The sequence below is a fragment of the Salmo salar genome, chromosome 07, assembly GCF_965601325.2.
Source record: "Salmo salar chromosome 07, fSalSal1, whole genome shotgun sequence".
In the NCBI taxonomy this organism is placed as follows: Eukaryota; Metazoa; Chordata; class Actinopteri; order Salmoniformes; family Salmonidae; genus Salmo; species Salmo salar.
The window spans coordinates 26,303,881-26,331,241 of record NC_138297.1 but is presented as its reverse complement, the minus strand read 5'-3'; the positions used below and the strand labels follow the sequence as shown (position 1 = coordinate 26,331,241).

The following is a 27,361-nucleotide window of genomic DNA, read 5'->3' as shown; positions in this document are numbered from 1 at the left end:
AAATAGTGTTAACAAGGCTAGTGCAGTATTGGCTGATAACTACAGTAAGAAAGCGATCTCTCTCTCCACCCCCTCCGGAGATTGCCGAACCGTGACGTTGGCGGGGATTAGGAGGACGTAGCGACGCCTGTTGGAGCTCGAACGAGTCGACAGAGCGAGTGACAGGAAAGCAAAATGGCGGATGAAGATGTTACGCTGAATGGTAAACCTCTACAATCGCTCCGTGTGGCAGACTTGAAAGCCGCTTTGGAGCAACGATGCCTCCCTAAAAGCGGGGCGAAAAATACACTCATTAAGCGACTGAAAGGGGTAAGCTTGGCTCAGGTTTTTGCTTCTATCAACAAGCTGGTCAAGTTCAGCAGGAGGCTATAGAGTGGGGTTATAGGCCGAGTGTCGGTAGTTCGGCGAATGCATAATATTTGGCACTCATACGCGTGCGGAGGATTTCAAGTCTAGCGAATTATGCATCAGTGTGTTTAAAGATGTCGAAGCAAATTTAAAACTATGTCTAGTGTGGTACAACACTCTTCAAAGTTGAGATGTGTTGCACGGCCCGAACTGAAGGCCCAACTGGAGTGTGTGTTTATGCTAGCGAGCTAACTAGCGGTACTAGTCCGTCTACTGTATTTTTGAGCTGCTGTCCTCGGGCCCGCGCTCTGTGAGAGGAGGGGGCAGGGTGTTTGGGTACGCGCCTGCCCATATGCGCCGTTTATAGTAGCTCACTAGTTACATAGTTCGCTTAGGAAGACAAGCATGTTTAGGAGATAATTCACGTGAAATTGCTTTTCTTTTCCTCTTCAATTAACTATTTGTCCAAATAAAATTTTCCTAAACACTACCACAGCTGAAAAACAAATCGCTTTCCTACAAACTAGTGTTGCATATTAATGTACCCACCATCAGAATGAGACAATCCCCAATTGCATTATAATTGCCCCATAAGCAATGGCGTAATAACTTAATTGCACACAATGCTCAGCAATCACACAAATATAACGACAGGTTTTTTTAATCTGCCATGCAGTTTCCTTTGCTTGTGTTATTACAATTTCCTGTGTGTGAAAATGGGCTATTCTTCGAACTAAAGGTTCGCTGGCACTATAAATTCAATGACCCGAGTCGAATTGGATTTACGCATCGCGGTGCAGCTTTGCCCCTCCAATGTAACTGACATCGACCGATCCCTTTCGCTTCTACGTTGCCTATTTATATGGAATAAAAACGGGTTTGTTCATTAGAAGATAATATCCTTGCAGAGGACAGGACAGGACAGAGAGAACGAGTGTTTTGAGACCCTGCTTCCGACCACGATGATGACGTGTTGGGCATCACTTGCAGCTGCAGCAGCACAGAAACAACTCCAGCTGGAGTTGGCATAGGAACAACAGGTTGTTGTCCTGTCTGTGGTGCTACATTTATCTCCCTTATTTGTTGACTGATTTCATGTATGTGCTTGTAAGAATTTGGTTAGTTTTGCTACAATGTAAATGTTAAATGTTTAGTACTGTATTGCTACTCGCCGATGATGATCCCGCCATGCTAATACTGATGCACCAGACTGACGGTGTGTCTCTCTGGGTGCAAGTGAGTTAGCCTCACTTTCTCATACTGACTGGATCAGTGTGTGCTGAGGAGAATGAACAAATAGCTCTTACTCGCCTACATTTTTGTGGAAATACAACAGCATTGTGATGTGTGTTTCAACCAGTATTTTGCTCTTTGTTTTAGGCTCTAATGTTGGAGAATCTTCAGAGGACCTCCACTCCCCATATTGGCCTCCAGCCCAACTCCCAGGTAAGAGCCCAAGCAAAACACTACTTACTGATTGGAGAGTCAACACTAGGTGGAAGTTACCTGATTTTAATTTTCAGTCATCTGTGTGTTTGACCAGAGATGTATTTTTTATTTTTTTTTACCCTCAAATTGATTAGAACATACAGTATTTGTACCTGTATCATTACATTTAAGGTTGTGTCTGTCTTATGTTTTTAGATTGGGGTGAGTCCTGTATCATTAAATTACACAGATAGTCTTTCCCTTCCTGTTTTCTAATGTTGTGCCTATATCCCATGTGTGTTTAGATTGGGGAGGAGATGAGCCAAAACAGCTTCATAAAGCAGTACCTGGCTCAGCAGCAGGAGCTCCTACGCCAGAGGCTAGAGAGAGAGGCCAGGGAGGCAGCCGAGGCTGATGGTAGGACATCCGCAACAAGGCTCTAATATCCACACTAGCATACACTACTTAGCATGGAATGCTAGTGTGGAGTGGGCATTGGAACATAGTCCCAGTCTGTTCCAATATCCACACTAGCATACTACTTAGTGTGAAGCAATGTTTTGAGAATACATTCTAAGTGGTATGCTAGTGTGGACATCTCCTCTCTACCTGAACAATGGACGATGGCCCCAATGCTTTGTGCAGTTGGCACATGTATGTCTGGATAGATAGTGGCACAATAGTGTTGTTAACAATGGTATATTCCTGAATCGAGGGCAGTTAGATTAGTGCCATATACATCTGCATATGGATGTACCTGAGTGAACTTCTCATCAGCATATATGGATTGTGGGCCCATTTCAGGCCTCTCACACCATGTTATGTCCCCCAAGTCCTTATTGTCTCCGATGATGATCCCGCCATGCTAATACTGATGCATCAGATAGACACACGGTCAATCTGGGTGCAAATGAGTTAAACTCACCTTCTCATACTGACTGTCAGTGTGGGCTGAGGAGAACTACTAGGAATTAACCACGATTCCTACTCTAATATATTTTATTCAAAAGGCTACAAATAACTTCTGTCTGTTAGTTTATTATTGTATACCAGTTTATTTTGGTAAGTGAGTGAGCAGTCTTTGTTTACTCCATTCCCAATTGAGTTGTAGTGCAGAGTCTGGAGACATCCCAGTTTCATCCTTTGTAAATGGGCAAAAATCTTATTTTGTTGTCAAACAAATAGTGTGCTACATGGCCTTTTTTGGGTAAACTCTGACCCCTGACCTCTAACCTCTCTGACCCCTGACCTCTAACCTCTCTGTGAAACAGAAAGCCCAGCGGGCCCCGAGGAGGAGGAGCACACAGAGGATGGCAACGACAGCGATTCCTATAACCCTGACAAGGTCAGTAGCCTACACACAGACAGTAGCAGAAGACGCTAAAAAGCCAACCACATTTGAACGGTCCTCCAGATATATGTATTCTCCTATAAGTTATATTGTTCATATCAGCCTAGCTAACAGTCAAAATGTTTCTCTCTCCTTCCTCCAACCTCTCTTCTCCCACCCCAGCATCGCCCCATGCCCTCCCAGCCCCCACTGACCCGGGCTGAGGAAGAGGGAGGAGGTGGAGGAGGGCCAATGATGATGGGGCACCAGGGCCAAGGAATGATGATGGGGAAAGGTCAGGGGATGATGGGCCAAGGGATGATGTCTCGCAGACCAGACTTTGGCCCAAGCTCTGTGCCTCAGGAGTCTCCTGACGCCCCTGGAGGTCCTGGATCCTGGATGCAGCAGCGTCCCTCCCTCCAACATGGCCTCCACCACGAGGAGCCCACCACCCCCTCCCCGCCCCGAGCTGTGGCCTCACTGTCGGTGCGCGTCCTAGGGGACCCTGAGCGCCAGGGCCTGCCCCCGTCCATGCCCCCCCGCGCCCAGACCCAGGAGAAGGAAGGCACCGCCCCGGCGGATGACGACCGACCCGCCCACTCTGTGCTCCACCTCAGCCGCTCTGCCCGGGCAGCAGCTGGCAGTAACCGTGTCCAGGAAGACTGTGACGATGATGATGACAGCAGTGAGGAGGATGAAGATGAGTGGGGACCTGCGGCGAAGAGAGGTGGCGGAAGAGGGTTAGCCCCTCCCCCCCAGCCCCAGCAGCCTTCCCCCAGCGTCCCAGCGGCCCGAGAGAGATCCAGACGCAAGCTCCAGCCTCCGCAACACATCCCCCCTCAGCAGGTAGTACACCAGCCCCCCATGCAGCTCCGCCAGCCCACCCCGCCCCCCTCTCCACCACCAGAGCTCTCCTTCCCCCTCCCCGACACCCCCAAACAGAGCCCGCCTGACATGGATGAGGAGCCAGAAGGAGCAGGGGCTGGGGTGTCCGTCCGCCTCCCTCCAGGTGGCCTCCAGAGGCAGGACTCTGACTCCAGCTCCCGATCCAGCAGCCCAGAGCCCCGAGCCAAGCGCCGACCCGGACCCCTCTCCTTGCTGGCCCGCAAGATGGCGTCCGAGGGAGCTTACGGGAAGAGAGGCGAGGGTGCGCCGGCGGACGGCCAGACAGGTCCTCGAGGGGAGGCTTCCAGACCAGGAGATGGAGTTGGCAGCAGCCCAGGAGCTGGAGCAGGACCGGGGGCTGAGGTGGTCATGTTCCCTGGGGCTGCTATCACCCACACAGGAGGCAGCAGCACAGGGCACACGGGATTCGTCACTGTACCTGAGGTCCCTGCACCAGTCGTTATGTTTGAATCAGGAGCCCAGTCCCATCCTCTCCCTCTGCTGTCTGTGGCAGCTGTCCCCAGCATAAACCTCACCACCGAGCCCCAGGGTCCATCTGGAGAGACGGCACAGAAGAAGACAGAGAAAGAAACAAAGCAGGCGGAGGAAGAGGAGAGGAAGATGAAGCAGGTGGAGAAGGAGGAGGAGAGTCACCTGCCGCCACGGCAGCGTGGACGTGACTTGACGCTTCCATCTGCGTCTTCACAGTTTGGGTCTGGGGGGTCAGAGGAGCCTGTGACGGACCAGGGAGACACCCCGAAAAAGTCACCCTTCGGCAGGGACAAACCCCTCTCCTCCACTCCCGGCTCAGCCATGACGACCACCACCTCCCCGCCTGCCATCGCCCCCAAGAAGCCCCGCATGTTCTCCGACACCTCCTCCGGCTCCATGACCTCCCCTCCCAAACCTGTGCAGCAGGGGTCAGTGGTGGTGACCTCTCCAGGGGAACTCCCTGAACCCCAGGTAGTCCTTGTCTCAGGGGCCCAGCAGCACACAGACGACACCATGGAGGTCACCGCACTGAACAAGGCGTCTGTGGAGAAGCCTGGATGGAAAGCTGGAGGAGACGATGAGAAGATGAAGGAGCGTGCCAGCCTGGCGGAGAAGGAGCGTGCCAGCCTGGCGGAGAAGGAGCGTGCCAGCCTGGCGGAGAAGGAGCGTGCCAGCCAGGCGGAGAAGGAGCGTGCCAGCCAGGCGGAGAAGGAGCGTGCCAGCCAGGCGGAGAAGGAGCGTGCCAGCCAGGCGGAGAAGGAGCGTGCCAGCCAGGCGGAGAAGGAGCGTGCCAGCCAGGCGGAGAAGGAGCGTGCCAGCCAGGCGGAGAAGGAGCGTGCCAGCCAGGCGGAGAAGGAGCGTGCCAGCCAGGCGGAGAAGGAGCGTGCCAGCCTGGCGGAGAAGGAGCGTGCCAGCCAGGCGGAGAAGGAGCGTGCCAGCCAGGCGGAGAAGGAGCGTGCCAGCCAGGCGGAGAAGGAGCGTGCCAGCCAGGCGGAGAAGGAGCGTGCCAGCCAGGCGGAGAAGGGGACTCCTAAACCTGGGGAGACCAGGAGAAGGGGACCTGAAGAGACTGTTGAGGTTGAGCCCATGGGACCTGTTCTACCCCCTTCTTACCCAGGTAAGAGAGAAGATGAGAGGAAGGGGAAGGAAGATGAGAGGAAGGGGAAGGAAGATGAGAGGAAGGGGAAGGAAGATGAGAGGAGGAGGAAGGAAGATGAGAGGAAGAAGGAAGCAGAGCGAGGCAGGCGTGGGGAGAGGGCGAGGCACAGGAGGTCATCTCCCTCTAGTGGTGGCGACTCTTCATCCTCCGACTCGGACTCTGGGTCCTCTTCGTCACGTTCCTCTGGCTCCACCTCCTCCCGGGACAAAAAAAAGGTTAGTGATTGGCTAATCTGGATGTCAATCAAATCTTTCTCTCTGCAATGACAAGCTACCATCACAATCCAGTGCTAGAGCAGTGTACACATTAGTTCTTGCTTATGCTTCTCTCTGATGATGATCCCGCCATGCTAATACTGATGCGCCAGACTGACAGTGTCAGTGGGGGTGCAAGTGAGTTAAACTCACCTTCTCATACTGACTGGTTCAGCGTGGGCTGAGGAGAACTAGTGAAAGATGCTTCACGACCTGCATATGCCATGCTTATTTCTTAATATTATTTTCCACTAACAATTAACATAACCTCTCTTTCCTCATACGCCTTGCTCCTTAACAAATCCCCATCTTTCTTGTCTAACTTTTCTTTCTTGAATCACATTGACTTGATCTAAAAGTGGCTTCTTTTTGTATCTAACATAACACGTTGATATTTTGCTATATATTGCCAATTGTCTGTGATTTGCTCACTCTTTTGTTTGTTTATCAGAAGACTGGCACAGGAAAAGGAAGAGGGGATGAAAAGAGAAGACTGTACAAAGGAGGAGAGAAGAAACAATCTGCCAGGTCAGCCATAGTACCATTTTGAGTTGCTCTCGCACACACACTCCTTGCTGTTCTTTGCACGCACTGACACACACTTCACATAAACAATCCTTGGTGAGGTGCTCACATTTTCCCACCTGCACTTTCACATGCATTATCGATTGTAGATATTTCTGTATATGCACTCAGGCTCTGGTAAGGGGAAGCTTCTGCAAACCTTTCAAAACCAAGTGACATTGTGCTCACAGTGTTGCTGATAGAGGTCCACACAGATTCACAAAATCATACTCCCATCTCACACCTGTCTGTCACTTAATGAATTTCTTCCCACAAGAACTGAATACAATCCTGAATGCCAGTTTGTAGGTTTACACGCACAAGAAACATGATTGAGGTGCACGCACACACACTATTACCACCTGCAACAGTCCATATCATCTATTCCTCTACCAATGTCTCTTGTCTTTGCCGCCATTTTCTTTTGTCTGCAATGTGAATGTGTCTTTGGATGACTTGAACACATGCTGAACACCTCATTCTGGTCATTGAGCCGTGGAGGATTGGACTCCAGGAGTGGATGGACGTCGCAAGGTAGCAATTGGGAGTTTAATGATTTATAATAAAAGCAGGAAGCACCATCAGAAAACGTGTGTGGATGTGTGTGTGCGCAGATGTATACTGTATGTGTCTTGCCTCATCATGACGTTTGAATGTCTATCAATGACCATGAGTGAAGTATATGTTTCATGGGTTTTAATGTGTTTTGATGAATGACAGATGTTTTGGCTTGACTTCTGGTTTGGAGATTTGACAAGGATATATTGGGAAGAAAATGTGAGGTTTTTTTCCATATAGAGCTGATCGTGTAAGTTGACCAGAACGTCAACCAATGTTTTAGCTTTATACATTGTAGCTATTCTACTACTCCTTGCCTGGAAACCCAACGTTGAATTGCATTTAATTCTATGTCTGACAGAAATTAGCGTTTGAATCAGGAAAGTTTCCTCGCAAGACTTCTACGTGCCATAAAGTTGAATACAATTATATTTTAATGTACTACACCGGTCTGTCCTTTTGGCGGTGGGAATGTGAGAATATATGCACAGGAAAGAATAATTACATATAGTTTTGAAAGTGCGTTCAGATTTCTATCTCCTGAAGCATGTGCAGAACCATGTAAACACGAGCACGAGCTCGGAAAGTATACACGTCTCGTGCATGTATTTTTTTTTTTTCATCTTGTGTCAGTGCTTCAGGTGATAGAAATCTGAAGGCACTACCAGCGCCTTAACTCGTTTGTGTAGTTATACTTTCCTGTGGATATAGTCTCACATTCCTACTGCCAAAAGGACCAACGACTACATGGACAACCGGTAAATCACGTTAAAATATAATTTTATTCAACGTTCTGGCTTGAGGTCGTGAAATGAAACTTGACTGATTCAAGCGATCATTTCTGACCAATGTAGAATTCAATGCAATTCTACTCCCACCTGTAAAGTTGTTACAATATAGCGTTAGCTTCTCCAGCAGCGTTGTACAACAATCAAAACGCTTACTCACACGACTAGATATTATAGAAAAGGGCAACGGTCAGTGCTTGGCTACATCTTTGGGACGTCCCAACTCTTCACTTAACCCCTATCATTTTACATTTCAATTTCCAATTGGTTAACGTCAAATTATTTGTATACACTAGATGGCTGACAGGGGGCGCTGTTTTGAAGCCACCGCTCCTCCATCTTGGCACTCCCCCATCGTTGTAAAAAATATATTTTGAAATAATTTATTAATGTCTACATTTGTTTTTGCCACAATCTATTAGACACCTTCATGCATGTTTTTGTCCTGTTACTGTTCCCACTACAACAACAAATGCATGTAAATTTGTCCTTGAATCATTTTAATTTAAATACTGTACAATTCCTATGGAGGACTGCGCCAATATGGCCGACCGGTGGCTTCAAAGCCTCTAATTGACTAATGCATAGCATTCGCAATACAGGGTTTATATACATCATTGGTAAAGTCAGATTTGGGACAGCCAAGGCAGCGGAAAAGATTGCAGCGGTAGTCGTATTTCTTGTCAGGCGCCCAATGCGGCAGTCCCACAGCCGGTGTGGCCTTGGCCCATTATCTATTATTGACAAGATGGTCGAGTGACCACTAACAATGGAAGTGCTTGTCCTCAAAGATGGATGGCAGGCGAGATCAGGTGGGATCATATTAGCCAATAAGGGCAGATACGCGTGTGAACAAGAGGCACAACTCCGATAAAGTAGTTTTTTTGACGTTGTCAAACACTACACTCATTGACCTGTATACACACATTTCCAATTTCGTAGTAATATTTTCGTGGTCTGGTTTTGGGTGGAGTAAACCCTCTCGCTTCTTCCTCTCTGCCTTGGCTGAGAAGAGAGACGGGTCCTCGCTCTCTCACTCCTCTCACACTAATTTCCCCTCCCGGCTCGCTATCCAATATGGCCGTCGTGAGTGTATTGCTACTCTGATACCGTCGCAGTGCACAAACCCCGCAGCCGCATAAGGATTTCTCCTCGATTTTAATCCACGCTTGACTGGAATAATCAATTACGATAGAGCGTTGCCTGTCGGGGGTTCCAGCCCGGCAATATGCTGTCAGAAGGCAACAAAAACGGGTAAGATAGAGAGGGGTTAGGCATTACGTTGCTAGCTGCTAACGTTACCCTTGGTTTCATCGCTAACGCGCTGATAGCTTGTCACTTGTGTCATGTCTCAAATCCTCGTTCAACCTGCCCGTCTGGTGCCTTTTATATTCGGATTGTGGCTAAACTGTCGTACCATGCGTTGTCATGGTCAGCTATTGACGTGGTCGTTTGATTATTACATACGAAGTGTGTTACATGCGACGTGCACGTGAGTCTCGCTCTCCACGTCCACGGGGGGTGTGGAGCCGATGGCCTCGTGTTGGGGGGGAGGGGATGGGAGATACCGGAGTAACTCCGTGATCACTCATGTTTTAAATCTTGATTACCAAATAATCTATTACACGGATAAATAAGTAGTATAGCTGGTAGTGGTTTGATTAAAGGCGTATTGGTGAGAATCATGCAGTAGCAGCGTTTCATTTGATTAATTAAACATCGAATGACTTCCTCGTTACTCTTGACTGTCATAACATGTTTTTCTGGTGTGTACTAAAGCACACCTACACTCACTGTGAATCCAATGGATGTTTAGAGACCATTTTATATATCTCAATGATAGAATCACACACATCACTGGTATGACTCTATAGATAATATAATTCATGAATCCAGGGGGTATTCCTGATTTTAATTGTCCACTTCACATGTCGTTTTTTATGCTCCTTTGTCTTGAAATAGATGGTATCAGACAAAGCCATGTGTAAATATATGGCTCTGGTGTCAGATTGTTAAGCGAGATGAGTTGTGGTGATGTTAAATGAGCAAATGTCACCATGGGAGATCATTAATACACAAGACATCTGTTGGCCATCAAGTCGTTTTTGTGTACCCTTATGGTGTGACATACTTTTCCTTCTCCCAACTGGCAAGGCTTACTGTTGATGAGACTGTCTGTCTCATGTGGGTACCACATGTACAATCAATGCTGAATGTGTAGAGCAATGATTAAGGATAAAAGAGGAAATTGAAAAAATAGGGGCCTCTCTTCATGAAACACAGGAGCAGTTCCTTACTCCAACACACACTCTTAATGATCACTTATGGGACCAGCTGCTCCTGCACTGCTGCCCCACTGGGGTGGAGTTCTAGTAGACATCTGGTCCCTAGCCCCTTACAGGCCTCAGATTGCAGGTGTGTGTTTTTTGAGGGGGTAGGAGACACACACACACACAACAATTACTTTGTTTTGGTGTGGAGGAGGTGGAAGGCTTGAGGATGCAATATTGAAGATTTCCAATCAGTTGGCAGTCAGCGACGTTAGGACCCTGTAAATGATCACCTCAATGTGTGTTTTGAGGTGTATTTGTGACCCCGGCGCTGGGTGTAAGTTGGCTGCCTGATGGTGTGAGTAAGTTATTTATAGTACACTGTCCCAGATCACTGGCCTTAACCAACATTTCCCTTCTCTCTCTCCCTCCGTTTCCTGTGTCTTCTCTCGCTCTCTCTCTCGTCCTCCATCTGTCCTCTGTGTGTCTCCGGCTTTCTTCTCCGAGGTAGAGGTAGCCTCTAGCCTCCATCTTCTCTTCTCTGCTTTTTAACGAGGGACACATTTGAGTTACTTTGTACCTGATTGTCTCTTTAGTTTTCATGGGTAATGAGAGTTGGTAGGACAAGAGACCACAGATGTAATCTATGTTTAGATTTGATTACATTTTCCTTATTCAGATCTTTGTATGATAATCTCCTCTGCCCCATACTCTCTCCCTCCCTCTTTCTCCCCCAGGGAGGTAAAGCAGTCTTCCTTGTCAGAGCCATCTGGCCCTATGGAGGTGGAGAGGCCAGACCCAGTCCAGACCCAGCCCACCCCTGTCGGGGACCCACAGAACAGTGAGGGCTGCATGGAGGAGGTAAGGCCGCTGAGAGGGAGGGGTTGGGGACTGGGAGCGGGGGGGTCAGTGGATGTTTCAGGAACTAACCACCCTCATCTTATGGCTTAGTCTGGTACCTATGGGTCCCAAATGGCACCCTATTCCCTACATAGTGCACTACTTTTGACCAGGGCCCATAGGGCTCTGGTAAAAGGTAGTGCATTCGAGGTAATAGGGTGCCATTTGGGACACACACAGTTAAACGTCCATAGAGAGATACTTCTGTATGTGTCAGGATAACGTGAACGACCATACTAACGCCCTTGTAACTATGGCTTAGAGTTAAAATACCCATAGGTATGGGACTGAGTGATCTCACCTCTCCTCGTCCTTTGACAGAGTTCGATACAGCCATTCTTTGCAACATACACTTCCACACAGAGGTGCCATACACACACACACACACACACACACACACATTATTCTGTACTCATTATTTTCATAGAGCAGTTGCCTAAGCGACTGGACTGCAGGCGGTTCATCCCTAATGGGGTGTGAAATTAGATGTTAACTCCACACAGACTGCATGCATGCTCCTCATCACGATGTTTGGTCAGTGTGGGTGTCTGTGTCAGTGTGGGGTTGTGAGAGGGTGAGTTAAGTTAATCTACAGTCACATTCCTCCTTATCACAAGCTAATGTAGGACTCACTTTCAGATAAATATACATATATTTTCACTAATCCTATAATGGCCATACACCGTTTTGTAATAATAATTAGAGCCATCAAAGGGAAGCAGAGTTAAATGTATTTGGTTGTCCATTTTGGAATTAGCAAAAACCTTCACTACTTGAGTGCATTGCTGTAAACCAGCAATGCACCGTGGCTAATAGGACCCTCATTTTAATTGATCTACCATGAGATAACTTCAGAGAATATTCTGCTCTTTTACATATTGCAGATTATAAACTAATGTGATTTGGTATTCAGCTAAATAAACCCTTTTGAAATGGCTCACCCTCACCGTGTGTATGTGTGTTTGGGACCATGACCTCAGGGTTTGCATGAGTAATAGCCCCTGACAGCATCAAGGCTCTCTCCCTCCTTTCTCTCTTTACCTCCTTTTTGTCTCTCGCTCTCCTCCTTCTCTGACTCTGCTTTGTTTCTCTCTCTCCACAACTGACTCTTGCTCTCACTCTTTCTCACTCTGTTTCTCACTCTACTGATGATCTCTCGCTCTCGCGCTCTCTCTGGCCTGACTCTGTCCATCTTTATCTCTGTCATTCCCATGATCTCTTTATCTCTCTTGGTGTGACTGCTGTTTTAAAACCCCATTGATTGCTTTGTTACGAAGGTGCCCATGCCTCTTCCATTGTCCCTAATGGTACCTGCGTACTACTACTACTCCAACTTCTGCCCCGCTATGCCCAAGCGCCTCGGCTGTACCTGATCTAGGCCCCAGAGTGACAGCTACTACTACACCACATCTGACCGCACTGAGTTAGCCTCAGAGAGAGAACCAGAGAGCCAGAGCCTGCAAGGCCTCCCCTCTAAGCCTCCAGCCAAGACCAGCGCTGAGCCATAGAGACAGAAGCTGAACCACCAAGGCCTTCCCTAACCTCCAGCCCAGGCCAGTGCTGAGCCAACCACTGAACCAGAGGCTAAGCCTGCAAGTCCTCCCCGGGACCAAAGCCTCAACTCCAGCCCTAGGCCAACCACAGGGCCTGAGCCGGACCACCAATGTCCCGAGCTGAGCCAGCCAAAACCGGCAGAAACGCAACAAACCACGAAACCACAACCAGCACAAGAACCCTGGGGAGGGAAGCCTACTCACTGGACTGCCTGGTGGAGAGAGGGGGAGGGGGACGTTGTCTCCTGTTGTCACCTTCCCTTTCTTCCGCCATTTTGTGGAGGAGCTACAGCTACTCTCCACACCCGCACCGAAAGAAAGTGGACTGCGGACTCGTTGCAGACAAGATGAGTCCAGAGGGCCTGCTACTTCCTGCTGTTTATCCCCATGTCTTCCTGCCAGTCTGCCCCCTACTGGTTGAGAGGACTGTAAATAGGCAGATGATTTCTGCCTCATTGACTTGAATGAACTGGGACCACCTACACACTTATAAGGACCAAACCGATAATCGGAAACGACACCAAATGGACTTTTTCTGACACCTCTCCTAGCTATGTGTCTTCAATGTAGACACTCAAGTGGATTATTGAAATGGACTTAACATAATTTTGGACTACATCTTTTCTCATACAGACATTAACCTCTGGGTGCAAGAACTTATGGAACTGTTTTGTTACTGCGAGCCCTTTTGTTGGCTCATTCCCCTGTTCCGAATGCTCCTATTGGCTTGACCTGCCAGGCCAGCATCCAACCTGGGCCTTGATTGGCTGGTCAGCCTTTATCAGACTGCTGGATCTGATTTTGAACTTTTCACCTGCATCAAAGATTGGGGCAAATCTGGTTACAGTGCACATGTAGAATACGTCATCAGGTTGTGTGCTTACAGCCTACATTCTGAATTGACAACTGGGTGTTTGTCCAGACATCTGTAAGAGACTTTCAAAGCTATTTATAGAACATCTCCCCATCACTGAACTTTTTTATAAAACTACTCGAGGCATTATGGACGTGAACTTCAATCCGTGGTCTCATTGGACTATTGGTTATTACACCATCAGAGACTTTTCAGCTGCAACTTTGCAAGTCTATACGTCACACAAATTCTGTCATGACATCAGGGGATCCAATTTGTTTATATTGGGACCTCAAACGTTTTGACCCCTTCTAACCATATTTGTCGATAAACCAACCATTCAGGAATCCTTTGCCTCACAAGCGAAAGGCAAAATGACTCTTTATCAAGCAAAGCACCAGTCAGTTGAGAAAAGCCCTCTTCCCCCTCCCGTTCGAGGAAAAAAAACCAAAAACAAGTCCAAAGCTAAGATCACTTCCTGCCTGCCGGCTAATCACCATTCAGCACACTCAAATCGAGTCCTGCCCTCACTCCTCTGCCTTCTCTGATTGGACCCTTGTTGCCTAGATACAGTACACACTGCCGTGCGGTTGGGCCATAGCCAAGCCAGTGAGGAATCAGGTGTCGATGGTACCAGGAAATGACTTGTCATTTTTCTCTCTATTTGAGATGTATTTTACTTTTTTAAATAACTTAAGTAATGTCAGATAGTTTCTTCTCAGATCTGTTTGGTCATTTCAAGACAGGAGGATTGACTTCATTTTGCTATGTGTAACTCAATATAAACCTTTTTAAACTGTCATGATTACTGCAGTTTCAAGTTGATAAAATATCCTAATTTGATATGTAGCCTATCCTAAGTGTCTGCATGCATTTCCTGGCAGAACACCATTCTTTATTTCAATCATCCACTGAATTGGATCTGCAGCATCAGCCTAGACCTTCTCAGGGGTCTCTGGTCTGACATACGAGGTCTCCAGCGCCCACCCCTCCACCTCTGTGACATCGAACACTCCGTCACAACCCAAACACTGACTCACAACGTTGTATGTAGATGTTTAGGCACCAACACAGGCCCTTGTACATTTTAAGGGCAACAAAATGTAAGGTCCATAATGAAAGGGAAAGGGGGATAGCTAGACAGTTGTACAACTGAATGCCTTCAACTGAAATGTCTTCCGCATTTAACCCAACCCCTCTGAATCAAAGACTATACATACTGAACAAAATATTTAAACGCAAAATGTGAAGTGTTCGTCCCATGTTTCATGAGCTGAAATAAAAGATCCCATAAATGTTCCATACGCACAAAAAAACATTTTCTCTGAAATGTTGTGCACAAATTTGTTAACATCCCTGTTAGTGAGCATTTTATCATTTGTCAATATAATCCACCCACCTGACAGGTGTGGCATATCAAGAAGCTGATTTAAACACCATGATCATTACACAGATGCACATTTTGCTGGGGACAATAAAAGGCCGCTCTAAAATGTGCAGTTTTGTCACAACCCAATGCCACAGATGTCTCAAGTATGTCCAACCGGCCTCACAACCGTAGACCACATGTAACCACGCTTGGGGGGGTGTTGAGGAGTATTTCTGTCTGTAATAAAGCCCTTTTGTGAGGATAAACTCATTCTTATTAGCCGGGCATGGATACCCAGTGGGTGGACCTGGCTCCCAAGTGGGAGGGCCTATGCCTTCCCAGACCCACCCATGACTGCGCCCCTGCCTAGTCATGTGAAATCCATAGTTTAGGGCATAATTAATTTATTTCAATTGACTGATTTCCTTATATGAACTGTAAATCATCAATCTTAGAAATTATTGCGTTTTATTTTTGTTCCGTATATGATTTATAAAAGATATAGAGTTACAGTATAGTCAGTCTCTCTGCTTACCACACACAGGAAGAGCCAGACATCATTAACGATTAGCTCAAGGGTATCCTCCTGGTCTGAACGTTAACATCCCCGACCCAGATTCCATAAAGATGCATTAATACAGTTAATGTCAGTCTGTCTTATACTCAACCAGGTCTCTACAGTCTAGCAGAGGAAAACTTGCTGATGCCTTAAATTAGACCCTTTTATATAGCATATTCTATGCACTTGGTTTGTCCTCAGTCGGTACTACACCCACACCACAGCAACACTGCAGTAGGAGTATTGTCTGTGAATTACCACTGTGCCTACACCAACACACACCAGTAGGAGTGTACTTTAGATGTCTAGTGATTAAGTTGCAGTGCTACACTCACTCTTACACACGGTAGGAACATATTAATTCGTCTTAATCTTCCAGTGTCTTTGAACAAAGGTGGAGGCGAACGTGTCTGGAGTTTCCCTCTGTATCGACCAACCCCCCCCCCCCCCCATATCTTCTCCTTATGTGGTTTAATAGGAGCCTGTCAGACAGTTCTCTCCCTCTCTCTCTCTCTCTCTCTCTGTGTTTAGTATGTTGTTACAGTATCTGGGTCTCATCTCACCCCACGCCCCTGGGGTATCTGTTACATCCTCTCTCTCTTTCCAGAGCACCACTCCTAAAGCGTTCGCTGCACGCAAGATCTCCTTGACCAGTGAGTATTACCAGTTTGGCTTACTGTTACCTGTCCTGTACTGGATCCCCTCTAATCTAGACCGTAGAAAAGAATCACATCAGTCTAGATACATTCCAGGCCGCGGGTCCCGACAGATCATTGCGGCGCGTCAGCATTTTTCATGCTACGGGCGGTCATAAGACTACTTTTGGACAAACATTTCTTGGAAGTGGACGTCTTTCTGCTTCGTGTGCGTTTAAACCAGATCGACCTAAAAGCACATATTTGTTGCATTATTCACACACACACAGAAGTTCAGTAGCCTGCCGCTCCTAGTTGGGTGTGTGGGATCTAGTGCGCCTCATTGAAATGGAGTAAGCTGCCTAGTGACTGTGTATGGGCGGAGAATCACGTGGCAGTTATCGTTCCAAGGAAATTAACTTCAATATGATTAAACTGTAGTTTACTACAGTGTCTGTAAATAAATATTGTAAATGAAATTGGATTTGTCACATGCGCCGGATACAACAGGTGTAGTAGACCTTAGTGAAATGCTTACTTACAAGTCCTTAACCAACAGTGAAGTTTTAAGAAAAAATACGTGTTAAGTAAAAAATGCAAATAGTCTGGGTATCCATTTGAATAGCTGTTCAGGAATCTTATGGCTTAGAGGTAGAAGCTGTTAAGAAGCCTTTTGGACCTAGACTTGGCACTCCGGCACCATTTGTCATGCGGTAGCAGAGAGAACAGTGTATGACTAGGGTGGCTGGAGTCTTTGACAATTTTTAAGGTGTTCCTCTGACACTGCCTGGTATAGAGGTCATGGATAGCGGGAAGCTTGGCCCCAATGTTGCACTGGGCTGTACGCACTACCCTCTGTAGAGCCTTGCGGTCGGAGGCCGAGCAGTTGCCATACCAGGCAGTGATGCAACCAGTCAGAATGCTCTCGATGGTGCATCTGTAGAACTTTTTGAGGATCTGAGGACCCATGCCAAATCTTTTCAGTCTCCTGAGGGGGAATAGGCTTTGTTGTGCCCTCTTCACAACTGTCTTGGTGTGTTTGGACCATGATAGTTTGTTGATGTGGACACCAAGGAACGTGAAGCTCTCAACCTGCTCCACTACAGCCCGTTCATGAGAATGGGGGTGTGCTCGGTCCTCCTTTTCCTGTAGTCCACAATCATCTCCTTTGTCTTGATCAAGTTGAGGGAGAGGTTGTTGTCCTGGCACCACACGGCCAGGTCTCTGAGCTCGTCCCTATAGGCTGTCTCATCGTTGTCGGTGATCAGGCCTGCCACTGTTGTGTTGTCGGCAAACTTGGTGTTGGAGTCGTGCCTGGCCATGCAGTCATGAGTGAACAGGAAGTACAGGAGGGGACTGAGCACTCACCCCTGACAGGCCCCCATGTTGAGGATCAGTGTAGCGGATGTGTTGTTACCTACCCTTACCACCTGGGGGTGGCCCGTCAGGAAGTCCAGGATCCAGTTGCAGAGGGAGGTGTTTAGTCCCAGGGTCCTTAGCCTCTTAAGGATTGGTCCCTTTTTTTCCCCTCCAATTTTCGTCTAAAATGACGTACTCAAATCAGGACCTGAAGCAAGGATATGCATGTTCTTGATACCATTTGATAGGAAACACTTTGAAGTTTGTGGAAATGTGTAATTAATGTAGGAGAATATAACACATTAGATCTGGGAAAAGATCATTCAAAGCAAAAACCATACGTTTAAAAAAAAAAATCATTGAAATGCAAGAGAAAGACCATAATGTATTATTCCAGCCCAGCCGCAATTTAGATTTTGGCCACTAGATGGCAGCAGTGTATGTGCAACGTTTTAGAATGATACAATGAACCATTGCATTTCTGTTCAAAATGTTGTATCAAGACTGCCCAAATGTGCCTAATTGGTTTATTAATAACTTTTGAAGTTCATAACTGTGCACGCTCCTCAAACAATAGCATGGTATTATTTCATTATAATAGCTACTGTAATTTGGACAGTGCAGTTAGATTAGCAAAGATTTAAGCTTTCTGCCAATATCTGATTTGTATGTCCTGGGAAATTTTCTTGTTACTGACAACCTCATTCTAATCACATTAGCCTACGTTAGCTCAACCGTCCCGCGGTGGACCCACAGACCCTGTGGAGGTTTAACTTAGTGATGAGCTTTGATGACACTATGGTGTTGAACGCTGAGCTGTAGTCAATAAATAGCATTCTCATGTAAGTGTTCCTTTTGTCCAGGTGGGAGAGGGCAATAAGAGATTGCATCATCTGTGGATCGGTTGGGGTGGTATGCAAATTGGAGTGGGTCTAGGGTTTCTGGGATAATGATGCTGATGTAAGCCATGACCAGCCTTTCAAAGCACTTCATGGCTACAGATGTGAGTGCTACGGGTTGGTAGTCATTTAGGCAGGTTACGTTAATGTTCTTGGGCATAGGGACTATGGTGGTCTGCTTGAAACATGTTGGTATTACAGACTCCATCAGGGACAGGTTGAAAATGTCAGTGAAGACACTTGCCAGTTGGTCAGCGCATGCTCGGAGTACACGTCCTGGTAATCCGTCTGGCCCTGCGGCCTTGTGAATGTTGACCTGTTTAAAGGTCACATCGGCTACGGAGAGCATGATCACACAGTTGTCCGGAACAGCTGATGCTCTCATGCATGCTTCAGTGTTGCTTGCCTTGAAGTCAGCATGTAAGTCATTTGGCTCGTCTGGTAGGATAATAGAAAGAAGTGGAGGGAGCCCGACCAACGTGACTCGAGGTGCAATAAAACAAATTAGATTGAAAAGGAAAAGGAGCACATGCACCATGGTGAGCAAGCATTGCGCCTTCTCATTTTCGATAAATCGTGAGTACCCATTTATTTGTCTCTGCCTGCAAATCTTCCTCTTAAAAGGTAGGCTGTATCCTATAAGAAAAACCTAGCTTGAGCAAGTGTTCGCTGTCGTCGTTCTTGCTGCTGCTTCAAGTTCCGTAGCCATATGTGCGATCAGGTGCGCGTGTAATTAGCCTCTGCTCTCTTCAAACTGCGTGTGTAATACCGATAGCCATAATGGGCCAAGTGAAAAACTGGTAATTTAACATATTTCTTAAGTTATTTTTGTGCCTTTTGATATTGCCTATAGGGTGCCAAATTCTACAGACCATGGCTGGCAAGTGAGTTGTCACATATGCCTAAAATAACATTTTGGTACTGCAGTTGGGTTTGAGACCAGTTCTTGTAGCGGGTGAGAGTCGGACAGAAAGCCAGCGGTTGTGGGCAGGTGCGGTTTGAAAAGCTGCGGGCGCAGCAGGATGAATAAATCAGTCTCCCGCAGACCTTTGATTCCAAGCTCAGTCGAAAGAGAAGCCATAGATTAATCAATTTTGAGTAAATCATGGTTCCTCTGCCCAGATAAATGTTGGTGACACTGGTGTGTTCTCATAATGGAGTCTCTGTCAAATGTTCGTTTTCCTGATTCATTAGGAACTAGATTCTTACCTCAGACAATCCTAATTCTTACGTCTGTAATTCAGTATTCCCCCTGCTCCCTTTTGTAACTTTTATTCTTCCTTATTTTCCCCCTCATGTTGTGCAGACAATATCCTTACGAACATGCTAAATTACAGTACAACAGTACCAGAACTCCTTTTGTATATATTTTTGTATTTATATTGTTACTATTTCAAAGTAGATTTTTTTTTTTTTGATAATTTGTCTTACATTTTAAATTCTGCTTTGTTGAAAGGGCTCGTAAGTAAGCATTTCACTGTAAAACTCGACAACTGTTGTATTCGACGCAGGTGAAAAATATGAGTTTGATTCCTACTATATGGTGTATATATATGTTATTCATCCTCTCAGCAGGCAGTAAGTCGTCTCCAGAGGGAGGAGGAGGAGCAGCAGCAGGGGGGGAGGCAGAGTCCGGGACCGCCGCTGGGAGGAAGAGGAGATGGGGATCCAGCACGGCCGTCAACGCCAAGAAACCATCCATCAGCATCACCACAGACTCACTCAAGGTACTGTACATGGCAGCACACACACATACGCACACATACAAACAGACAGGCACACATTCTGAAGAAGAAAAGAACACCCTAAAAATCCCTGTTTCAATTCAGACAGAACATAGGTTCAAAGTTGTTACATTCAAACTCATTGTCCTCCTTTCTCCCCCTCTCCTACCAGTCTCTGATCCCAGACATCAAGCCCAGTCAGGATGCTGTGGTGGATCTCCACCCTGATGACATCCAGTTGTCTGGGGACGAGGACACCACCAGGGAGGACCAGGGTCTGGACAAGGGCCTCAAGATCAGACGCACTGTCACACAGGTGGGGAAAGGGACCTGAGGAGTTGATCAGACAAACTTTAATAGGCTACTGTACAATTAAAAATATTTAACCTTTATTTAACTAGTCAAGTCCGTTAAGAACAAATTGTTATTTACAATGATGGCCTACTGGGGAACAGTTGGTTAACTGCCTTGTTCAGGGGCAAAACGACAGATTTCTACCTTGTCAGCTCAGGGATTCGTTCCAGCAACCTTTCGGTTACTGGCCCAACGCTCTAACCACTAGGCTACCTGCCGCATATTATTCGCACCAAATACAAGTGAAAGACAAAACAGTACAGATAAAAAAGCTGGTGAAAGCAGAGTGCAGGTGAGGATAGAAGCCCAAAAGGGCTGATGTGAAAACCACACCACAAATAGAAGTTTAAAAAAAAAGTTTGTTCAATCATTTAAACTAAGCATATTAATTATAATTGTACATGATATACTCAGTATACAAGAAAAACGTTTTATGTGTGTGAGAATTAGGCTAGACGGAGGGGATTACTGGGTAGTTTGGTTCGTCAGGCTGACCCCCAGTCTTCACTTGAAGTTATTGAGGGATGATGAGGTTTTGGCAATATGAAGGTAAGAATTCCAGAGTATGGTACCTCTGTATCTGATAGAGAATTGACTATGTCAGGTGTGGCAGTGGGGAGGGTGAAGGTTATCACAGTGTCTTGTGTTTATATAGATGGATTTCCGAATGAACCTGGAAGAATCCATTGAAGGGTTTAGGTAAACTGTCTGTGAGGTATTTGTAGATGAAAGTACATAATTGGAGTACATTAATATCGTAAATAGACAAGATGTTGAGTTTCTTAAACAAAGGCGCAGATGAAGCCAGGTAATTAGAGGTGGCTAGTCTGGCAAATGTATTTTGTATGATGAGTAATTTGTGTAGGTAGGAGGTATATGTACTGGCTCAGACAATATTACAGTAAATTAGATATGTTTAAATGAAACTGTAGTATAGAGTTAGGATGTAAGCCTGATGAACCAAACCACTAATCTTTCTGATGATACCAAAATATATCATCACTTTGCTACAGACAAATTGAATATGATCTTTTCAAGGTAACTTTTCATCAATTAGACTCTGAGGAATCTAGTGGATGTGACTTGTTCCAGTTCATTCCCACCAATTGAGATTCTGGAGAATACAATAGTTAAATTATCTTTAGATAGAAATGTATTTTTTATTTTATTTTTTTATCTATCTGAAACATTCAGAAAAGTTGGCCATATCTGAGTTGGCTTCATTAATTAGTGAATCAAAATGATTGCTGATGATACCAATTTGATTTTAATCACACAAAGAGAATGGTTGAAAGCAGCAAGGTCATTGATATAGATTAGGAATAACAAAGGCCCGGTTATCGTATCTTGGCCCTGGTAGATGCACAGCTGTTTGCATAAACAAATTGTTCTCTATCATAAAGATAACTATATAAGCAATGATATGTATAATCATGAAAACCGTAGTAATGCAATTTAGAAAGTAATATTTCCTGATCAACCGTGTCAACGCTTTGGATAAATGTAAAAAGATGCCAAAGTGTATTTTCATTGTTAATGGCTGTATAGATCTTATCCACAAGTTGCAAAAGAGCCATATCTCTGGAGTAGTTTTTACAAAAACCATGTTGTTGCTCATATAGAAGTGTTAATTAAATGTTTCAACATTTTCTTATATACCAATTCTGAGGATTTTAGAAAAACATAGTACAGATGTTGGGGGATAATTTGCAAAAGATCTTGGATCCCCAGATTATATACAGGGGGATAACTTTAGAAAATTGTCAATCTTTAGGAACAATACCAGTTTGCGTAGATTTGGTGAAGATATACATTAGAGGCTGCTGCTGATATCTTTAAGTTACCAATTACATCAGGAGGATCAAACTGAAGCAGAGAAGGGAAATGTTCCTTAATGCAATCCACAGGATTTCCATCAGTTTTTTTCAATTTGGCCTTTTCTTTCGTTCTTCAATTAGTCCTGGCGGCAGTTCCTTTCTTTTGAGGCGTACCTTTTCAGAGAAGTCTTCATTGATGAAGATGTTGGTTTCCTTCAGGCACTTGGCTCTCCTGAGAATCTCCTTCTTGTCTTTGTACCTGAGCAGTTTCACCACAATAGATCTGGGCCGTCCATCAGGGAAGAAAGTGCCATTCCTATGCGCCATCTCCATGAGTTTAGGGTCCAGTTTGAGTTGATCTGCCAGGAGTTTCATGCCCTTGACTTCGGTGTCATGCCAAGTTTGTCTTAACGTCCTCAATTCCATCTTTAAAAAATATTAAAAAAAATAAAAAAATGTTATTGCGCCTCTGTTGGTTTTCGAGGTAGTCTCCTTTTGGAAGAGTGCTTGTCAAGTGTTTGGAAAATTGCTAAATCCTCAGACATGGTTTTGAATGCAGTCTGTTTTGTGACATTCAGGCTCTTTAGCTCCTCCACCTCTGACTGCGTAAACTCCAAACTGTTTAAATTCCATGACATCCTTAAACATATCATCAACCGTTTTGTTGGTAGAATCCATAAAGAGTTGCAGGACAGACTTTATTTTCTTTCCTTTTTTTGTTGTTGATCTTTATACAACAATTTTTGTTGATGGAGTTCATGGAGTAGCGTTTGATACGTATTCCTCTTCCACATTGAGCTTTGTTTTTTTTCTTCTGTCTAGCATAAGCCAGTGCTGTTGACACAAGGTGTATGCTGGGCAGTAAGCCTAAACACTGGTCAAAGATGCTTGGGAGAGACAGTGGTAGGAGCATTCGCTTACCCATGGAACGAGCAGCGTGAACGAGCATCGTGTGAGGACGGAGACCCGAGTTTTCTTTTTATCGACAAACCAACATGTATTCTTACACGCTTGAGCTATATAGTGATTAAGTTGTCTCTTCTCCATTCATAGGTGGTCCCAAGTGAAAACCAGGAGAATGGCCAGGGAGAAAGAGATGAGGAGGAGGAAGAGGAGGAGGAGGAGAAAAAACAGGAGCATGACAGAGAGAGGACACAGAAAGAGAAGAGGAAGGACAGCTACTCAGAAGACACCATGGAGTCTCAGTCCTCCGCTACACACGACACCGACGCTAAGAAAGGTAACGCACAACAGTTCTGAAGTGTAACACCGTCTCCCAAGTCTCTCCGGCTAATATGACCCTTCTTTCTAACCACTATCTTCCTGCCCCGTTCCCCTTGTTTTTCCCTTTCTCTTCAAATCAATCTCTCTCCTTCAGTCACTCCCAGTGATACGCTGGTGCGTCGCTCCATCAGCCAGCAGAAGTCAGGTGTGTCTGTCACCATCGACGACCCGGTTCGCACCGCCAAACAGCCCTCTCCGCCCAGAGGCAAAGTCTCCAACATCGTCCACGTCTGTAACCTGGTGAGTTCAGAGCATTGTCTTTAACACACTCATTTGAGTGTATTGCATATATAAAAGTAGATCTTGGGAAAAGGTTGCTCCTAGTCACTGATCAGTTTTAACATTTTCTTCCCTAATGGTTAAGGTTAGGATAAAATGATCCTAGATCTGTGCAAAAAGGCAACTTCTACCTTGAATCAACATCATAAACTGAGTGACCTGTGGCCCTAACTGACCTATGACCTATCTCCTGTCCATTAGGTGCGACCTTTCACCCTGGGTCAGCTGAAGGAGCTGCTGAACAGGACAGGCTCAGTGGTAGAGGATGGCTTCTGGATCGACAAGATCAAGTCTCACTGCTACGTCACTGTGAGTAACTGTCATTGTCTCGTTATCTCTCATACCAGTTTGTCTCTCACTATCATTTTAAGTGTCAAGTCTGTCAGATAATTAATTCCCAAATTACTTAATTGGGACTAGGGAAACTGATGGCTTTGAAAGTCCACACACATCACACTGTTGTTTTTCAAAGAACCGGTCATTGTTCTTTGACCTCGCTCTCTCTCTCTTTCCTCCCAGTACTCCAGCACAGAGGAAGCTGTGGCCACACGAGCTGCTCTCCACGGAGTGAAGTGGCCCCAAAGCAACCCTAAAGTCCTCAGTGTGGACTTCTGTGAGCAGAACGAGGTAATTCTGTCCAACCCTCTCACACCCAACAGGGAACAACTGGACTAGTACTAGTAAACACTAGGAACATAGGAATATTACCTCTGATGGACATCTACATAAACTAACTTGGGGGAAAATAGCTGGCGCTTGGTGTGTAGATCTATGCTCAATCTATGGTGTATAGATCTATGGTGTAAATTATATGATTTAACAAATTGAACCAAGCCCTTTCTTTCTTATCCATCCAAGGAACAAGTTTTTAAAGTGATAAAACACTGCCCATCTAAAAATCATTCACCCTCTTTTCCTGTCATTCATTCTTTATTCCCCTCGTTCTCTCCCTTCTCTAGCTGGACTTTCACAGAGGCCTACTGACCGTGGATCCCAGAGAGGAGCACCGCCCCCAGCCTGGTGTGGGTCCTGGAGGTCCCAAAGTCCGACCGGGCGTGCTGCCCCCTCTGATGGAAGGGCGCGGGGACCGCGGCGTGGTCGGAGGGGTGCGGGACCAGTGGGCGGAGAGAGAGAGGGAGATGGAACGCCGGGAGAGGACCAGAGCGGAACGTGAGTGGGACCGGGACAAGGTTCGAGACTTCGGAGGCAAACCAGGAGAGGAGAGGGAGAGAGGGAGGAGATCTCGCTCCCTGGATAGAGAGAGAAGGCGGAAGGAGAGGGACGGCAAGGAGAAGAAGACCGACAAAAAGGGTGAGAGGAGTTGGGAGTCCCTTGTCCTCCCTATGCATGTTTTAATATCTAAGCTGTTCGTAACCTATAGCTATTACGATATTACGATGTTAACTCACTATCTTTTTCTCTCCCTCTCCTCCATTTTCATCCATTCCAACAGATGAGCCTCCTGCCAAATTACTAGACGACCTCTTCAATAAGACCAAAGCAGCTCCCTGTATATACTGGCTCCCCCTCACTGAAGAACAGGTATGACACACACACACACACACACACACACACACACACACACACACACTCATAATGCAACAACTTGATAGGAGTGTTTTATTGTCATTAATGACTTTTGTTCGTATCCCTAGGCAAACCAGAGGGGAAAAGAACGGGAAGAGCGACAGAAAGAACGAGAGAGGAGGCGGAAAGAACAGCAGGAGGAGGAGGACAAGAAGCGAGAGGAGGAGAGAAAGGAGAGAATTAAAAGCAGAGAGAAGGAGGGCGGAGCTGCGGTAAGCACTGGAAGTGTGAGTGTCCGGGGATCTGAGGGAGACCGGGATAGAGAGAGGGAGCGAGGGAGGGAGAGAGAGGGGGAGAAGAGGAGGGACAGTGGTGGATTCAGACCCAGAGGTCCTGATACTAAACCCTCTGCTGGGTTCCGACGCTCCCGTAGCCGTAGCAACCCCCGAGACAAACGCCGTTGAGTGTTCAGTTTGACGGAGTGAGAGATGGGGAGGAGGAAAAAAGGATGGATGCAGTCCCTCATTCAACATACAATTGGAACACAGCAGAAAGAGATTTTTGGTCCCCTTCCTTTACATTAAAACCACTTCCATAGTCTTCAGGTTAACATGCTGTTCCTCTTCTGGCTATCCTGTCTTTGGGCCAGGGAGACTCCAATTTAGAAAACCCCAAATCCTCACTCAGTAATGCCGTCTGTCTCACATATTCATAAAAATCTACATGTATAGACTTTGGTCACATGTTGATAGTTTAGTGAACCAAAAAATGTCTGCCTCCAAAATGGCACCCCATTTCCTATATGAAGGCCCCCGTCAAAAGTAGTGTACTATATAGGGAATAGATATGGTGACATTTCGCTCTCCCTCTTCCTCATCTGTCTCAAGCTTCTCATACGAAGCAGTCCAGAGGCCTATTCTGAGCTCTGGAAATTCTCATGCGTTTTAACCAGAAATGGAAAGAAAGGGTGGCGGTTTGCCTCAAGGCTTGGAACAGAGTCTTGTTCCACCAATCTCTGCGGGCACACAGTAATAAGACTCTTCCCTGTAATAATCCATTTAAAAATAGCAGCCCAGCTTACCAACCCCCAAATGTGTTCTAGAATCAATTTTAGTATTTCAAAATCCAGTGAAGTTATTTTTTCTACGACCAGTACCAAGGCCCTTTGTTGGGTCATGTGAAGGTTATTTTTTCTGCTTTGACGTTTTATTATGATGAATCATGTAAATCTCAGCCTTGGATGGTTTTTGTGTTCTAGTGTGGTGTGGTGGTGCTCTGCTCTCCCTCTCTCCACACACTAAGGTTAAAGTTGGTAATGTGTCATTACACTGAAAGCAGCATATGTTTAACAAAATTAGGAAACTGTCTTTTTGCCTTGTCAGAGGGGTAGGGACATTTTTGTGTGGGGTGGGGAGGGGGACTGATTTCATTTACGCACACTTGGCATGTATACTGTTCTTTTTAGGTTGTTTGGGTGGGGGGGGGTCCAAACGCACTGAGAGAATCCGTGTGGCACGATGTGAAACTGTCCCAACATGTGAAACTATCCCCTTTCTTGCTCTCTTCCTTCTTATTCACTCAGTGTACCCTCGACTCTCCCAGTTCTTTTTGTAAATGAATCAGACATCGGATGAGTTTAACTTAGATTATTACTGTTTTAATATTGTTTTTAATTTGTTTGAAACTGATTCTTATTTGGCTCTTTGTTTTTTTGTTCTCCTGTAAGTGCTGAATGTACAAAGAATTCAAAATAAATGTAAAAGTTTAAATGTCATCGCATTCTTTAATATAGTATCTCAAGTCATATTTTGTAATGTTGTTCGTGTTCCCAGGAGACTGTTGATAATTAAACAATTGCTTATTCAGGAGATTAGTAAATTATATGAATACACTACATGGCCAAAAGTATGTGGACACCTGCTCATCGACCACCTCATTCCAAAATCACGGGCGTTTCACAAGAACAGCACTTAAGTTTTTTTTCTCTAAATTTCGTGGTATCCAATTGGTAGTTGATCTTGTCTCATCGCTGCAACTCCCTTATGGACTCGGGAGAGATTAAGGTCGAGACACAACCCAACCAAGCCGCATTGCTTCTTGACACACTGCTCGCTTAACCCGGAAGCCAGCCGCACCAATATGTCGGAGGAAACACCATACACCTGGCAACCGT

General features: G+C 45.8%; 1 protein-coding gene and 3 non-coding genes across 6 annotated transcripts; all 4 read left to right on the top strand.

Moving 5' to 3' along the window:
- The first annotated feature begins 110 nt into the window (after positions 1-110).
- LOC106608850 (uncharacterized) lies at positions 111-26,962 on the top strand. 3 transcript variants are annotated; one of them, XM_014207024.3, is made up of 17 exons: positions 111-309; positions 1,729-1,794; positions 2,082-2,193; positions 3,048-3,121; positions 3,290-5,857; positions 6,351-6,424; positions 10,814-10,937; positions 15,918-15,963; positions 19,776-19,930; positions 20,100-20,243; positions 23,152-23,338; positions 23,477-23,622; positions 23,863-23,970; positions 24,181-24,288; positions 24,621-24,972; positions 25,115-25,203; positions 25,317-26,962. In XM_014207024.3, exons 1-17 carry the CDS (start codon positions 175-177, stop codon positions 25,650-25,652), a joined length of 4,824 nt encoding a protein of 1,607 aa, XP_014062499.3. In that variant the 5' UTR covers positions 111-174; the 3' UTR covers positions 25,653-26,962. The 3 variants fall into 3 exon arrangements, with proteins under 3 accessions (XP_014062499.3, XP_014062500.3, XP_014062498.3); XM_014207025.3 differs by having other exon boundaries at positions 6,348-6,424; positions 19,779-19,930; XM_014207023.3 differs by having other exon boundaries at positions 6,348-6,424.
- On the top strand, positions 1,518-1,636 carry LOC123743886 (small nucleolar RNA U6-53/MBII-28). The gene has a single exon (XR_006770738.2). It is a non-coding gene; the product is annotated as a small nucleolar RNA U6-53/MBII-28 (small nucleolar RNA).
- LOC123743884 (small nucleolar RNA U6-53/MBII-28) lies at positions 2,620-2,736 on the top strand. The gene has a single exon (XR_006770736.2). It is a non-coding gene; the product is annotated as a small nucleolar RNA U6-53/MBII-28 (small nucleolar RNA).
- Positions 5,970-6,074, top strand: LOC123743885 (small nucleolar RNA U6-53/MBII-28). The gene has a single exon (XR_006770737.1). It is a non-coding gene; the product is annotated as a small nucleolar RNA U6-53/MBII-28 (small nucleolar RNA).
- Positions 26,963-27,361: the final 399 nt, after the last annotated feature.

What these genes read in the sequence shown, in the direction of transcription:
- LOC106608850 (XM_014207023.3), top strand. Translation starts at nt 175, where the DNA reads ATGGCGGATGAAGATGTTACGCTGAATGGTAAACCTCTACAATCGCTC. An exon ending in GCCTCCAGCCCAACTCCCAG is followed by an intron (nt 1,795 to 2,081) that starts GTAAGAGCCCAA and finishes ATGTGTGTTTAG; the next exon opens with ATTGGGGAGGAGATGAGCCA. An exon ending in GGAGGCAGCCGAGGCTGATG is followed by an intron (nt 2,194 to 3,047) that starts GTAGGACATCCG and finishes TCTGTGAAACAG; the next exon opens with AAAGCCCAGCGGGCCCCGAG.